The 16,668-nt window shown below is 31.2% G+C and overlaps 1 protein-coding gene across 1 annotated transcript; it reads left to right on the forward strand.

Annotated features, from left to right (window-relative positions):
* The first annotated feature begins 9,072 nt into the window (after positions 1–9,072).
* LOC107952753 (fimbrin-2) lies at positions 9,073–15,042 on the forward strand. The gene is made up of 14 exons (XM_016887916.2): positions 9,073–9,278; positions 9,350–9,520; positions 9,712–9,953; positions 10,053–10,224; positions 10,682–10,720; positions 10,818–10,886; positions 11,171–11,287; positions 11,648–11,859; positions 12,455–12,610; positions 13,072–13,271; positions 13,401–13,558; positions 13,991–14,087; positions 14,440–14,531; positions 14,636–15,042. Exons 1-14 carry the CDS (start codon positions 9,192–9,194, stop codon positions 14,804–14,806), a joined length of 1,983 nt encoding a protein of 660 aa, XP_016743405.1. The 5' UTR covers positions 9,073–9,191; the 3' UTR covers positions 14,807–15,042.
* The last annotated feature ends 1,626 nt before the right edge of the window (positions 15,043–16,668 follow it).

Below are 16,668 nucleotides of genomic sequence, written 5' to 3' on the forward strand. Positions count from 1 at the left end.
CATGCAAGCCCATGGTAATGACTTTTCATTATTGACTATTGAGTGCTTCCTTTATTGTCCTTAAACACCTCGAGTGATTTGAGTGAATCTTCAGTGAGGATGTGAAACTCTGTGATATTCTAAATCAAAGGCAATTACTCAGATGAGGAGAGACACCTATGTTTGCATGATTAAATACTCAACTCAGAATGTTTGAAACTTTTATGTTCTTTTAGTTGAAATTCTCAATGTATGATTACTTATGGATTAATTTGAGATATTATCGATAGAAATTATAAGTTGAGAAGAATTTATTTTGATTATGAGTTGAGAATTTTGCTTGAGGACAAGCAAATGCTTAAGTGTGGGGGTATTTGATAAACCATAAATTATACATATTTTTACCCCATGTTTAATGCATTTTATGGATGATTTTCCATTAGAATTGGTGAATTCGATGCTTCTAATACTTTAATTTCATGTTTTATACTTAGGAGAGCATATGAGAGCGAAAGGAACGAGAAACGGGCCAAAAATAGAGAAAATGGGCCAAATTACAAAATCAACACGGCCTGGACCTCTTCACACGGGCAGACCACATGGCCGTGTCAATTTAGCAGGCTCGAACAAGGCCTGAAGTAATCGAACATGGGCGTGTGCCAAGAGCGTGTCCCTGCCGAGCCCAAGTTGAGTCCAATTCAGAAAAGGCTAATTTTGAGGGTTTTTAGGCATTCCAAAGCTTATAAATACACCCTAGAGAAGGAAGAAAAGGGAGACGGAGAATAGGGAGTAAGGAATTACTCCAAGAAAGTCGATTGATCCATCTCAGAAGCCGGATTCATCATCAAGACTGAAGATCTCTCCTCAATTTCCCTTTAGGAGTTTTGGGTTTTCTTTATGTTTTGTATTCTTTATTCTTCTGAGATGTTTGCTTATTTAGTTATGAACTAAAACCCCTAAATACCTAAGGAGAATGAAACCTAAGACGAATTTTGTTATTATTTTTTGAATCGTATAATAAATATTTAACTTGTTCTTAATTATGTGTTCTTAATTCTTGTTTTGATATCCCAGGATATTGATTCAAGACATGCTCTTATTAAGAGGAATAGACCCTGTCTAAGAGTACATATGTCATAATTAAGCGGAGTTGATTGCACGCCTAGACATAGGGTGAAAAGATTTTGCCGGATTAGGGTGAAACCTAATAAGGGGACCCATAGATCGAGTTAATGCAACCCTAGAGTGTTAATTAGAGAAAAGTCTCGGTTATTCAATCTAGGGATTAGTCGTTATTAGTCTTGAATAGGGATAATAACATAACTTAGGGATCTTTACAGAGTAAGTTGAATGAATAAATCGTCCGATTTAGAGCCAGAATAACAAGTAAAGTCTAGGTGGATTTTTCCTTAGGTATTGTCTTAAGTCAATCGATTTTTCCCAAAATAATTAGTTAATTAAAACAAAATCTCTTTATTCTTAGGATAGATAATAAAAAGATAGTCATTACTAGTACTTTTAGTTCCTTTGGGTTCGACAATCCGGTCTTGCTAAAACTATACTACTGTTTGATAGGTACACTTGCCTACATCACAATAATAGTTAGTTTAAGAATGAGTAATTATAAATATTTAAAATCTATCACGAAATCACGCGATCAGGATTAAAGATGACTCTTAAGAGGACTCTCAAGCGGGGAGTGACAACGATTGCCTTTATTAAACAAACCATTAATAACTACAACCGTTGTCATGTCGACCCGAGTTTGACATTTACTTCAGCCGAAACATCCGCTCTCCCCTTGAAAGTCCTCTTGTACCTACCTCGATGTCAACCTTCAGATAAGAATGAAAGGTTAAAGATACCGACTGCATGGAAATAGAGAAAAAATTACATTGATTACACTAGAAATCTCTTTATTTTTCCCTATGATTATGGCCTCAATCTTATGTATGGTACATATAAGACATCATTTGCAGGGTATCTAAAAAGCTTGAACTCATGACTGCATAACGACCGTCAACTGGCCCCCGATTATACTCAAACCTATGACCATATCACAGCCATCGACTGGGACATTCACTTGGACTTCAAACCCTATCTTATCAAGCATAATCACCCCAAAACCATATTTCTCTAGAATGGATTTTTGATGTGATGGTCCTATCCCACTATGACATATGAAATGTATGCGTCATGAAGCGTGTTATCACACCTCAAAACTACCTATGAAATTTCATTGTTTCAGTCGAAAACCCTAAACCTAAAAATATTAAAAATCTTAACCCTGGGAGAGAGAAACAAAAAGCACGCCTAGCTGGACACGCTTTCTGTTTCTCTCTCCAAAAATGACCTATTTCTTTAAATTTACAAAAAAAAAGACTTATAAGGCTAATTTAAAAAATAAAGGCATATATGGCTAATTTAGCCCAAAAAGAGCTTGTATGACAATCCACATGTACTTTCCGCTATTTTTTGAATTTTTTTTGAATATTTTGTATTTTTTAAATTATTTGTTAACATGAAATATAAGAAAAATAGTGTCATATTAGCATGATGTACGTGCGGAATGCCACATAGATTGTCACATCAACATCATTACAAAATTAATGTTTTACTCAATATTTCCATTAAAAAATGATTCGACTCTTTTTGAAAGGTAATTTTCAAATTTAGCTAAAAAATATAGGTCAAATTGACAAAAAAAATGTAAACAAATAAATACAACATCTGAAAATGAGTGTTTTTATAAAGTTGTGCTTGCTTTATTGAAAACAACTTTCAACAAATAATTTTAAAAAATAGATTATTTTTTAAAAATGCTAATATTTTTTAATATTTGGATGATTCTGTGTAAAATACTTACCGTTGTTTGACAAATTTTTCTAAAATCATTTTTTGAAAGTTTTCAGTGAAACACAAACAACATAAATTATATTTGTTACAAAATATTATAGAAGTATTTCTTTTTGACAATTGAAATTTATTTTATTAAAAGATAATATTTTTAATAACTAATGTCTTTTATAGATTTAATAATAACCAATGCTTAAATAAAACGTAATTTGAATATACACATATTACATATATGAGAGCGAATAATGATATATCAGAGTTAGAAGGGATAAATAAAGCTAAGTAGAATTAAACAAATATTTATTATTATATTAATAAATTATTCATATTTGATACTATAAAACATTTATTATAGAAATATTAATATATAATATTTTTCAATAAAATATTAAAAATATCATTTAAAATTTAAAATTACTTTTAATGTTAAAATTTATTATTAAAATAAAATTGTAATAATAAATAATTTCATTAAAATAAATAATTATATTATTAAATATAAATGTGCATAATAATATTAAAAATTAAAATATTTTAGATTAATTTAAAATTTTATCTTTAACATAATAATATTTTACTTACTTGTTTGAAATTAATTTTTATATATGGGATTTTTGGAAAAAATAATTTATGGGTTTGAAAGAGAAAGTCAAATTGAAAAAAGAATTACATTAACATTCAAGAAATTCTTTGATGTTAACTATTGAGAATAAAGCAATTTAGTTTAATCTTGGTCTTAATTTAAGAGAAAGATTTCCGTAATTTAAGTCTTTTAAGCACTTGGGTTAAAATCCACTTTATTACTTCTTTTTATTCATTAATATTCTTTACTTTTTCAACTAAAACAATTGATGAGAATAAAAAGACATTCTTAATTCATTAAAATATGCTTTATATCCCTTTTTATTAATTCATATGTTGCCCCTATGCTCTCAACATTCTTTCTAAATCTATAATCTTACCAATTTTATGGAACATGACAATAAAATAAAATTGAACTTTATGAACCGTAAAATGAACATCTAAAATATTTTTATTTTAAAAAAATCACTCATATTATTTTGAATTTAAATATAAATATGAATAGTTTTGATGGTAAAATCTAAATAGAGATTTAGACGTCAGTTCACTCATAGGGAGAAGAGTCATGAAAGGAAGATGAGATGGCATTGGTATTGAGTTGAGAGAATATGTGGCTAGAGAATGGAAGAAGAAGAAGATCCATTACTATAAGGCTACGAGAGGTATCTAAGGTTGACTTTCTCATACATGTGCATTTTTTTAATTGGTAGGCCTTTCATTTAGTGGTTCCCTTGCTAGGTTGACAATGTGATAAGATGTGATTGGGTTGTAAAGTATGTTGATAATTAGTGGCAACCATCTTGTTACTATGGTTGAGTTGTTGGAGTGGCTGAGTGATGTATTTGTGGTCTTTGGTGAGGCATACATACGGAGAGTTAGCTTCCCTAGCAAGGTAGACCCTTGGCGAGGTATGGTGGTGGAGATACCACCAGTGAAATGTATACAACAGTTTCCCTTTTGCTTCCCCCAAGCTGAAGGAGGGGTATAAAGTGGCTTCTTTTGAAATAAAGGTTCAAGTCAAATTTCCTTGAGGATACAAGTTTTAAATTTTGAATTTTTGTAACCAATTACTTAATTGCTAACTCAATGACAAAGCATGATTATGGACATGTGTTAGCTGTCACTTGAGCCACACACATTATTAAGGCCATGATGAGTCATGGGGTACGTGATAGCATTTTATCAGTTCTTTTGAATAATATGCATTAAAGGTTCAAAACTCACGTGCGTAGTGGATGTAAGAGAGCTCAATTTTTTTCTACAAATAAGGAGTTTTTTTTCTTCTTTTTCACTTAACCTAATTTCCAAGTATCCAAACTTCTTGTGCTTTTGCTTTGCAATTTTTTCAATTCATCTTCTTTAGTCAAGATCTTTATTTTCTTTCTTTCATGTTCTCTATTTCTACAAATTTTGTAACAACCCTCACTCGTTCTAGACTATTGATACGAATGAGAGATGCCACCAGAGCATGTACAAATAAGAAATCTTAGATTTATTTAAGAATTAAAAGTTTAAAACATTTTTATAAAATAATTAAAATATTTTCTAGACAAATTGAAAGTTTTAAAAACAATTTAAAATCATTTATAATTTATCCAGAGTTGATCAAAACCCAAAATGGGCTCCGGAAGGTCAAAACAACTTAAAATAGTGCAGTGTTGAAATGTGTGCGATATCACAACGAGGAACAATTGACATCACAATATGATTGATTGAGTTAATGAGGTCGTGACGAGGTGAAATGTGAAGTGACAACATTGGGCTCTGTTGTCACGACGTACCAACTTCGTGGTCGCGACATGACTCACTAAGTTCACCTAAAATCAATTCAAATGTTTTGCAAAGTTCATCTATTCATGGTATGCAGGAATCCTACTTAAAGAACTCTCAATTACATATAAAAACTACTACAAAACACTTTAAAATCACAACCAGTTATCTCAAAAGTAAAGTATTCATGCATAACATCGATTAACCGAAAAAAGAATAGTATAGTGAAATACCAAGTAGAGTTTCCAAGCTCAAATTTAATGACATTCAACAAAAAAACCAAGTAATATGAAATTAACATATTTAAATGTAGACACCCTAGTACCTGTCATAATTAAAAATATGTCATTTTCATACTCTTGAAGATCTCAATGATATTTGATGTCATGAATTTAGCTTGGCTTCACGAATCCATGAACCAACAATCTAGGCGCCAAAACAACAGTGGGTAAGCATAATTTCTTAGTAAGTCCAATTGGAAATTACCATACCTATCTTGCCTCATTGTAGGAGTTAGCTAAGTTAATAGTTACTTGATCGCGCCTTGGCATGTGTGAACTGAGGCTGAGAATCAACACAAAACAATCAATAATAGTGTACTGGAAGTGTGATAGGTCAGTTGTAATATCTATAAGTGTTACAATGGAACACTTTGAGTATTTCAATGATTGAACCCAAAGGATTGTCAAATTGGTAAATGTGTTTATCAAGTTAATTACAAGTTAAGCAATTACTAATCTAATCGAGTTAGAAATTATTAGCACAAATTCAAAAATAAATTATTTATAAACTAAATTTAAATTATCAATTAAACAAATTAATCTAATTTTCTTCCCTATTGCTTTAAACAATGAAAATGATAAAACGATGGCCCATTGATTCATTACTCGCTAACTAATCTAATAAGCCTATACCAATTATATTGTTTGTCACCCTTAGCTAAGAATATTCTCTATACCAATTATATTGTTTGTCACCCTTAGCTAAGAATATTCTCTCGGTCTCATCCTAGACTAAAAGATACTATCTAGGTTCTTCTCTCAGTCTCACTATTCGACACAATTATATCGAACTATCTAATGATAAACTCTCCTCTCGATCTCGTTTATCTAAATATTCCACTAGTGACGTCAATTCTAGTGTATTAAGCATTTCAATATAATCGAACAATCAATTAATCAAAAATAAACATTAACTTAAACTAACAGATAACTAATCAATCAACCATCAACCAATTTAACACATAATCAAACTTAAATTTCAAACAAGCATTTTAACAAACACATTATAAGCATAAAATAAAGGTAAATGGTTTAAGAAATGCTCATTCAATGGATGGAAATCTAATGAAACCCAAGAGTTTGATCATATTTCTTTTGCATAGTCTTTAGTAATAAAAGAAGAAATAGAAAAAAAAATCTCTTATAAACCTAATTTAAAAATGAAAAGAAAACAAAACAAAACCTAACCTAAAAACTATGAATAACTAAGGAGAAATGTTCAGCTACCAAAAATCTCTATTTTCCAAAGCTTATAAAATAATATTTATAGTCTACTAATTTTTAACCTAACATTTACCGTTATACCCTTAAATGAAAACAAAGACTTAAGCTTGTTTGGACATAAAATTTTCATTATAGTTTTTTCACCCATCAAGCAGCGGTATTGCGATACCCAAAATAGTAGCTAAATTAGGATTTTGGAGCATTAGAAAAGGATTGAATTTCTTCACTTCAGCACCTTCAGGGATATCACGACTTCCATGGCATTGGTGTCACAATACTTATTCTAAATGACATTCTTCTCGAGTTTGAGCCCTTATTGTCTCCCTACACCAACTCAATTACATTATTAGGTTCCCTATGGCACATTTGGCCAATTTGGGTCTTAAAATAGTGTAAAACTGAACAAAAATACATTTATTAATGCTTAGAACAAAAAATTTGAAAAAAAACATATAAAAGACATTTGAATTGCTTGAGAATAAGCTCCTCAGTGTATTGGAGAACGTAATTTGACATATCAAATTACGACAGACCATTAATCATTGCGCAAAGGTAAACACAATTAAAACAAGGATCATCAAGGTAGTTTCTAAAATAAAAATGACAAGTAATATCATATAAGCATATTTTATAAAGAGATGGTCAACTTCATTCATCTTATAAACTAGAGTAACAAGTACATTTTAATTCACTTCATTTCATAAATCTCATAAATTCATTTTTATCCTTCGTACTTACAAATGTGCAATTTTTGTATCTTACTAGACATTTTTGAATTCATTCGTCTTATTAGGCCCTTCGTAACCTTAGTAAAACAGGACTAAAAAACTCGAGAATTTCATCCAACACAACCAAGTAAGTATATAATCATTGCACAAATGTGCATTTCAACCTACACAACCAATATATAGCACTGAGAGTGCTCCAACCCACACAACCAAGGTTCTCAAAGAGAACATTCCTTTGGCCCACATTGAATGTGAAGCCAAGGTAACAATACCAATAGAGGGTTCAACCGGGTCCAAATTAAAGTAGAGATATAACAATAGGAAACCTTTAGAAGCTGTATAATTATTGGTTAGTTAAACCACACCACGTCAAAAGCAAGCAACTATGCTTATTAAAAGTGTAGTTTTGAAAATTTGAAAGTACTACACAAGTAATCATGGTACCCCAACATTAATATCTCGAACAACAATAGCCTCTGTCTTCGCTAAAGAGATGCCACCTTATTCCCCTACTAATAGTCTCATAGAAGCTCACTTTATAAATTTCTTTTTAATTAAAGGGGAAAATATAATATCCTTATATTAGAATATCTCTTAACACCTTAGGAATAAAGCTCACACCATTACAGATACTAGAGAGGTATAGCCATAATGTTCTCTAGGATAACCATTACATCATGTTCAATCTCATTTAATGATCTCAACTTCTAGACTCACCAACCTCAAGAAAGTCACAATCGACTCACTCCCTATATGAAGTATGAAATTAAACTCTACAAGAAAGTAATTATGAGATAAAAGGTCCACTCAAATTGCTCCCCCTCTCCTCTAAGATGAATGGGATAGACAACAAACTAGATACTAGAACTTTATCCAAGTGCCACCTTAACCTTCTCAAATTACTAATCATAATGGCTTTCCTCACTATCCATAGTATGGATGAACCCTAATTTAATATCTCTTCGCACTCCGTACACTATAAACCGCCCTCACGAATTATGTGACCTTAATAAAAATCACACTCGGCAAGGTTTTAAAATATAAACTGGCTTAGACATTTTTCTTAAATCCCCTAACAGTGGAGATACTAATTACCTGTTATTTAAAATATGAACCAACAGTTAGAGATGGTGGGCGAAATAGACATTCAATTTGAATTCTGAAAACAGAAAAGTGGACCCAATATCCATCCTTCCAACTCCGAGTGGTTCGAAGTGCAAAGGCCCACAGTTACTATTCATTTGAATAAATAAAAGAAAGGTTAAAATATGCATATAGTCCCTGTACTTTTTAAAAATTAGAAATTTAGTCCCAGTTCTTGTATTTCCACGAATTTAATCTCTCTATTTTTTAGATTTTTAAAATTTAAGTTCAACTATTGATACTGTTAACTTTTTTTTTGTTAAATTCAAGTTAATTACAATATTTTTTTTACTTACATGACTAACAAGAGTGAGTGATTCTTTTTTTTATTTTAAAAAAGAGAGAGTATACATCTGAATTTTAAAATTTAAATAGTAGAGGAACTAAATTTCTAGAATACAAGTACAAGGAGTAAATTCCTATTTTTTAAAAAGTACAGGACTATAGACATATTTTAACCTAAAAGAAAATAAAAATGGGGACAGAATGGTCATAATATGAATTGTCAGAGGTAGAGTTGCTCTTGCCAATACCAGCTACAACTCCCACTTCTCTTCTCCTTCATCTTCACAAACTCAGGCCAAACATAAATATTTGTCATTAGATTCTGATCTAAATAAAAACAAAGATGTCTGGTTACGTAGGCATTTTGGTCTCAGATCCATGCCTGCAAAACCAGTTCACTCAAGTCGAACTTCGTAGCTTAAAATCTCATGTAACTCAACAATTCTTTCAATTTTCTCTTTCTTTTTTGATGGCAGTTACTAACACTTTGTTTTTTGGCAGTTTACGAGTATGCGAAGAGAGAACGGGAAACTAACGCTGGGAGACTTAGCATCCAGAATATCCAGATTGAAAGTTGTGGGAGAGAATCTGAGTGACCAAGAAACTACAGATTTTATCGCTGCTTTGTATCCTAACTTCAACGATGAGGTCGATTTCGAGTCCTTTTTGAAGGTTTGTTGTTGTTTTTTTTGGTGTTCCAATCCTTTTTTTTATCGTTATATATATATTTTTTTCTTAAAGTTCAACTTTATGAAAATTTGAATTTGGATTGTTGTTTCAGAAGTAACTTTTCAGAAAACCTTTTTTTTTTTTCAAAATTTCCTGGAAAGTGGATTATCAATCACTGTGTTTTGTGTGGATAGGTTTATCTGAAACTTCATGCACATGCAAGCTCTAGGACAGGAAATCCAGCAAAGAACTCATCAGCATTCCTCAAGGCAGCTACAACTACTCTGCTTCACACCATAAGCGAATCCGAAAAGGCATCCTACGTTGCCCATATCAATAATTATCTCGCTCAAGATGGGTTCTTAAACAAATACTTACCCATCGATCCGTCCTCAAATGATCTATTTGAGATTGTTAAAGATGGAGTTCTTCTTTGGTAAATCCTTCTTTCTAACTTTTTAAAACTATTAGATTTGTTGTTTTTATGCCAGCGGGAGAAGAGTTTTTTTGAAGCTTTTATACAAAATAAATGCAGCAAACTGATAAATGTAGCAGTTCCGGGTACCATTGATGAAAGGGCTATTAATACTAAGAGACTGCTCAATCCATGGGAAAGAAATGAAAACCATACACTATGTCTCAACTCTGCCAAGGCTATTGGCTGCACTGTAGTCAATATAGGAACACAAGATTTCATTGAAGGAAGGGTATGCGTATACTTATACTGTTGGTCTGTTGCATTGCTGAACTAGTTTATTTGATGGTTAGATTTTCACTTGAGTTTAAGAAAGACATGTTGGATAAAAGCATTATTTTTAAAGCATGCTTCATTACTTTTGTTGTTTTTGTTATTCCCAGAGCTGTGGCCAATGTGGCAATCTTTAATGCTATTCTCTTCACTTCTTAACTGTTTTTCAATACAATGATTGGTATTGGGAAGCTCATTGCTTCTCATATTTGGCCTGGACTAGGTAGAGCATTTATCTGTTTATTAATGCTAAACCAAAATCTAAACCCTTTCTTATTCTTGCTTCACTCCTGTTCCACTCTGAAACTTTACTTTCCAGAACATGTTTTGTTTGATCACCTCTTACTGAAATTATTTAAAGTACATACTTTGGAAATGATTAGCGAGAATGATATCGTATCGGGTTCCTTTTACAGAGACATCTTGTGCTTGGATTGATTTCTCAAATTATAAAGGTAACTTGATCTCTCAAATTATTGTATAATCCAAAGCAATTAAAATTTTGCAACCTTGATACTTAAAATGGCCTGCTGAAAAACTATGCTGTTTTAGATACAACTGTTGGCAGACCTCAACTTGAAGAAAACACCTCAGTTGGTGGAGCTTGTTGATGATAGTAAGGTAATATAATGTTTCACAAGAATACCAGTTCATTTGACTATACTTGTTTTACGGAACATTTTAAGGAAAAGTACTACTTGGAGGAAAATGAAATCTCTAACTTGGTAAATACTATATGTGATAACCGTGGTCTCTCCTTAAATATGCCCACTGTGTCTTGAATTTGTATTTCATTTTTACGCCTCCCCTTTTCAAACTTTAAACAAATAAGCCAGAACTTCGATGCTTTTTCTAGGTTTTGATAGACTTCTTCCGAATATATTTGCTTGTTCTTAAACCAACAGGACGTGGAAGAATTGATGAGTTTACCACCAGAGAAGATCTTGCTGAGGTGGATGAATTTTCAACTGAACAAATCTTCATACAAGAAAACAGTTACAAATTTCTCTACTGATGTAAAGGTAAGATAGAAATTTGTTTTAGCTTTTCAAATTTCCCAACAATTATTTTTCCCTTATGCTTATGCAATATCCTCATATACTGCAATCGATCCTTATCTAGGTAGATGCTTGTTCAACCTCTTCTGTCTTTTCCTAATTACATCATTAGCTAGAATCTAATTTACATTCAAACTTCTTAAAACCACCATAAAAGATCTAGTCTCAAACTAAATGGGACCTAACCATATATAATGCTTTTGCTTCCTTAATTTGTCTATGCTAATAGTAAATGAAACCACGACTTGGGTCTAGTTGCAAGCTGGAATAATATATGGAGACCCTTTTTTGTCCATCTTTGATCATATGATATTCAACCTGCAGGATGCAGAGGCTTATGCACACCTTTTAAATGTTCTTGCACCTGAGCATAGTAATCCCTCTACATTGGCTGTCAAAGATCCATTACAGAGAGCAAAGCTGGTTCTTGATCATGCAGATAGGATGGGATGCAAACGATACTTAACTGCAAAAGATATTGTGGATGGTTCCCCCAATCTTAATCTTGCTTTCGTTGCACATGTTTTCCAGCACAGGTGAGACTTAAGAGCACCCCTTTTTCCAGAGATCATATCTAACTTGAATATAAAGTGAATACGCTTTTTGTACTTCTAATGTTTACAATTCCATGTTAATTTTTATTACCCTTTATGCATATGATATGGGAAATCTGGCAGCATTGGAAAGATTTATTAAATTCTTCCAAGGCTGGTTCTACTTCCTAATACAAATTTGATAATTTTGAACTTTTAAAAAATAATTTGTAGCATAAAGTTTCAAACCCTTAAAACTTTTAACAGCAATTATAGATGTGTTTGTGGCATTGCCATACATGGTCCGCAACAACATAAGTGATGTTTAAATTTGTACTTAACATGTCTTTCTCTTTCTCTAAGTTTACAAAGCTTGTTTTATTCTCTGTGTCTATTCATTTATCTTTCTCCATATGTTTCCAGTAGAATATGTCAACTGTGTCACATCAACTGCTGAGAATACAAACTGTCTATAAACCATTTGGAAATTTCACATAAGCAGAATATTACAAATTGATGGATTATGATGTTTTTCTTTGTTTGGTATAACTGATAATGAGTTCAAGATGTGAAAGCTAATACTGTATCTTACTTGCAGGAATGGCCTTTCAACTCAAACAAAACAGATATCTTTTCTTGAAACTCTACCAGATGATGCTCAAGTTTCTAGAGAGGAAAGAGTATTTCGCTTCTGGATTAATAGTCTTGGAAATTCAACATATATTGACAATGTCTTTGAAGATCTTAGAAATGGGCAAGTCTAATATGTTCCTATGATCTTAAGTGCACAAACATAATTGTGATATGGTGTTTTTCCTGAGCTCGTGAAAAATTAAGGCTCCTTTTACCTTGCTTTTGCTTTGTTTTCTATTCATTTTAATCATTTTCCTCTAGCTTTCTATTTTTTTGCATTCCAAAAAGAAAAAGAAGACTAAGCAGAAGTATCAACCAATGGCGCCCAAATTGCATTCTACTTCACATTGAAAAATCTGTGCTATTGTTCCTGTTTGAAATTCTAGTACATTAATAAACTATCTGAAATATAGTAATTCTGCAAGATTGAAATCTTCTATAAATATTCTGTATAAAAACCTTATGATGGCTTACAACTATGTTTCCTACATTTGAAATCAGTAAATGTTGCCAGTTTTTAAGTTTTCATTTCTATCTCGAAGCTAAAATGATTAAGTGTCTAATTTATTTTTTCCTGTGCAGGTGGATACTTCTCGAGACCCTTGATAAGGTGTCACCTGGGATTGTTAATTGGAAGGTTGCTAACAAGCCTCCTATTAAGTTGCCATTCAAGAAAGTAGAAAACTGTAACCAAGTTGTTAAAATAGGGAAACAATTAAAATTTTCCCTGGTTAATATTGCTGGAAATGACATTGTTCAAGGAAATAAAAAACTAATATTGGGTATGTTATCTGCCATGAGAATTTCAATTGTTGTCTTGAAAGCAGTTCGAATACTTATTGCGGTATTCTTGAACTTGTATTGGAACCAGTTTAGCCCTCTCTTGACAGAATGTTGGTTTTTCTATTCAGCTTATTTGTGGCAATTGATGAGATTCAACATTCTTCAACTTCTGAAGAATCTAAGATCCCATTCCCATGGAAAAGAAATTACTGATGTTGATATCCTAAGGTGGGCCAATACCAAAGTAAGCAACTCAGGAAGTCAGAGTCGCATGGATAGTTTCAAGGTATTCTTCCTATAGATAGCTTTAAATGGTAGTTTGATTTACAAATATCTGATTTTAGCCTCCGGGTTTTTGCTCATGACTACAGCTGAAATGAATTTACACTAGACTTGATGCATTTTTTAGGCCTTTGCTGCACATGACATTTAGAACTGTTGCACATCAATGCCGGTGTCTCAACTTATGTTAAACAGCTATTTTTGGATTCCCTAATGGTTTTATTGTTCTCCAGAAAAATAAAATCAGAACGATTTTTTCTGTCGTCAACTAATAAAAATGATTTAGCAAAAGTTTTCTCTTCTAGTTGTAGCGTGGCTTATGATCAGGTGGCGCATGAATGACGTAAACAAGTATTTGTGGGACAGTTCCAGGTTTTAGCAATATTCATGTAAACCATTGTTTAGTTTATATCTCATTGCAATTTGCATTTTCCAGGACAAGAGCTTGTCAGATGGCATATTTTTCCTTGAGCTTCTTAGTGCTGTTCAACCTAGATCCGTAAATTGGAGTCTTGTTACGGAAGGAGTAACCGGTATGTTCTTACTATTCTTTGATAAAGTTCATGTGTTTAAGCTTCCCCCACCTTTTCTTCTTGACATGTGGAAGTTTGAATTGCCCTACGCAGTGGTTTCTTCAAATTTCGGCTACCTTAGTTTCAAGTTTACGCATTAACAGATTTTTATTTACAAAAACAATCATACTAGACATGCCATGCTTTTATTTATTCTACTTGGTTTTGATATTTTCTAGCAAACCTATGGTGGCCCGTCCTTAGAAGCAAATTTTAAGTTCTTGAACTATGTACTTCCTGCATGATTTATAGTTATTCTTTTACACCACCTAGTAATTTTACTAACGTTGCCCCCAACTTGGGAGCATCTCAGATGAGCAGAAAAAGATGAATGCCACCTACATCATCAGTATTGCCAGGAAGCTTGGGTGCTCAATATTTCTGCTTCCTGAAGACATAATTGAGGTATCATTTTCTGTTAAGGCGTCACAACGATGTCGTATAATCCAAAGATGGAATCTTTTATTCATTAGCTTTCTATGTTTAACATGACGGGAACAACATTTCAGGTAAATCAAAAGATGATCCTCACATTGACTGCAAGTATCATGTATTGGTTCTTGAAACAACCTGTTGAAGAGAAACCAGCAGCAACTTCAGATAGTGAAAATGGAAGCCAACTGGAGACTCTCTCTAATTCTACTACTGATGACTCAGCATCTGAATCATCTGTTGAGTAGAGACCGAAGCTGGAATGTATAATCAAGTGCCTTAAACTTGTTTCTCCTCCCTCTCTGCATAGACACCCAGTTTTGGATTAAATTTCATTTGCAAAGATTGTTGGTCTTGCATTTACAGAAATAGGGGTGTTTCAAACAAATAATATTGCATATGTGAATAGTATTGCCCCTTATGTATTGTGTATGTATTTGTTGTGCTTCAAAGTAATTGTAAGGCAATGCCATCATTTTTATTATTTTTTTAATATTATGTATGTAACCTTAGGCACAATGGGGATTGACTTGGGCACAAGATGAGATAGACCTGTAAATAATAAAAATAGTTTTATTTAAAGTTTAATTAATAAATTATTTTAAAAAATTGTGATAATTTAATGTATTTTAAAGAATAAAATGATATCTTAATTAAAAAAAAAAACTTAAATCCTGTTCGATTGATGAAATGGAGCGACTCCATGTTGCATCTAATGTGTTTTGATTTGAGGGGATAATTTTATGGAGCAACCGCAAGAAAAAAAATTTATGTAACAAATATATAAATTCATAAAAAATTAAAATATTTTTATTTAAATAGTAAAATTAAATGTTTAAATTCATTGTATCATTCAAGTTTTTATTTATTTATAAAATGTAAAAAGATAACTCACACAATAAAATTAACTTGCTTAGTACATAAAGGGGTATTTTGGTAATTTATTAATTGAATTGGTGTTCAGTTGATTTTTTATAATCATGATTAAATTGAGAAGATTTCCTTTGGATGGACGTGAGATTAAAAATAGTGGTAACGATAAAATTAATTTTTGTAATGAATGTTATAGTAGTAAGATTAAAATCAATGGTGAGATATGTGTTTATATTCAAAGGCAGCTTTAATATTGAGGAGTTACAAAAAAAAGACTATTAAAGACATTAAACTATACAAAAAAATACTTGAAAATATATTTCATATTAAATTTTATTTATGTTAAATAATAATTTTATTATTCATGTATCTTTTCATTTATAATTAATTCATACAAATTTTGTAATAATAATTATATATTTATTAAATTATTTTAAACTCAGAATTATATATTTATTTTGATAATATTTATTTTAATGTCTTATAAAATAAAACAAAGAAGAGCTTGTGCCGAAAAAAGAAATCTCAAGCTCAACAGAAAGAATGATTTGAAACCAGTAAATTCAGCCACTTAGGACATAAAAGTAAAATGTTGCACCTTTTCCCTCCAGTGTAAATAAAGGGTGCGGTGCAGTGAAAGTAATTTATTGTGATTTTATTTTGGGCGAGTAAAATTTGATTTAATTAAAAAAAATTTGGTTTAATTTAATTGAGTTATTTGAGTATATTTAAATAAATAATTTGAATTGATTTTTATAATTTGAATAACTTGAATAATTCAAATAACATATTAGTGTAAATACTACTTTAGTATTGTCAATTTTGAAAATGAGCAATTTGGTCTCATTTAACAAAAATTACAAAAAAAATAGTTTTCAAAAATTTAAAATATTTTTTTAAAATTAAAAATATTTATAAAAATTTTAAAATTTATTTTTTAGGAAAATTATAAATTTTTTTCTAAAATAATAATTTTGGAGACGTAAATAAGTTAATTAATGATTCAAGTTTATAATACTAAAGTATCTTATTTTTTATTATTTTGCTTTAAAAAAGTTTTCAAATATATATAGTTTTAAATTTATGTGCTCTAACATGTAATTAATTATACGGTAACATGTTTAATTTTTTTTATTTTAATTTGAACAATTTTACTCTATTCGACTTGACTCGAATTTCATTTCACTTGAATTGATTCGATTCAAAAAAAATTTAAATCGAGTTAGGGTGATAAAAT

This window comes from Gossypium hirsutum, chromosome A07, assembly GCF_007990345.1.
Source record: "Gossypium hirsutum isolate 1008001.06 chromosome A07, Gossypium_hirsutum_v2.1, whole genome shotgun sequence".
NCBI lineage: Eukaryota > Viridiplantae > Streptophyta > Magnoliopsida > Malvales > Malvaceae > Gossypium > Gossypium hirsutum.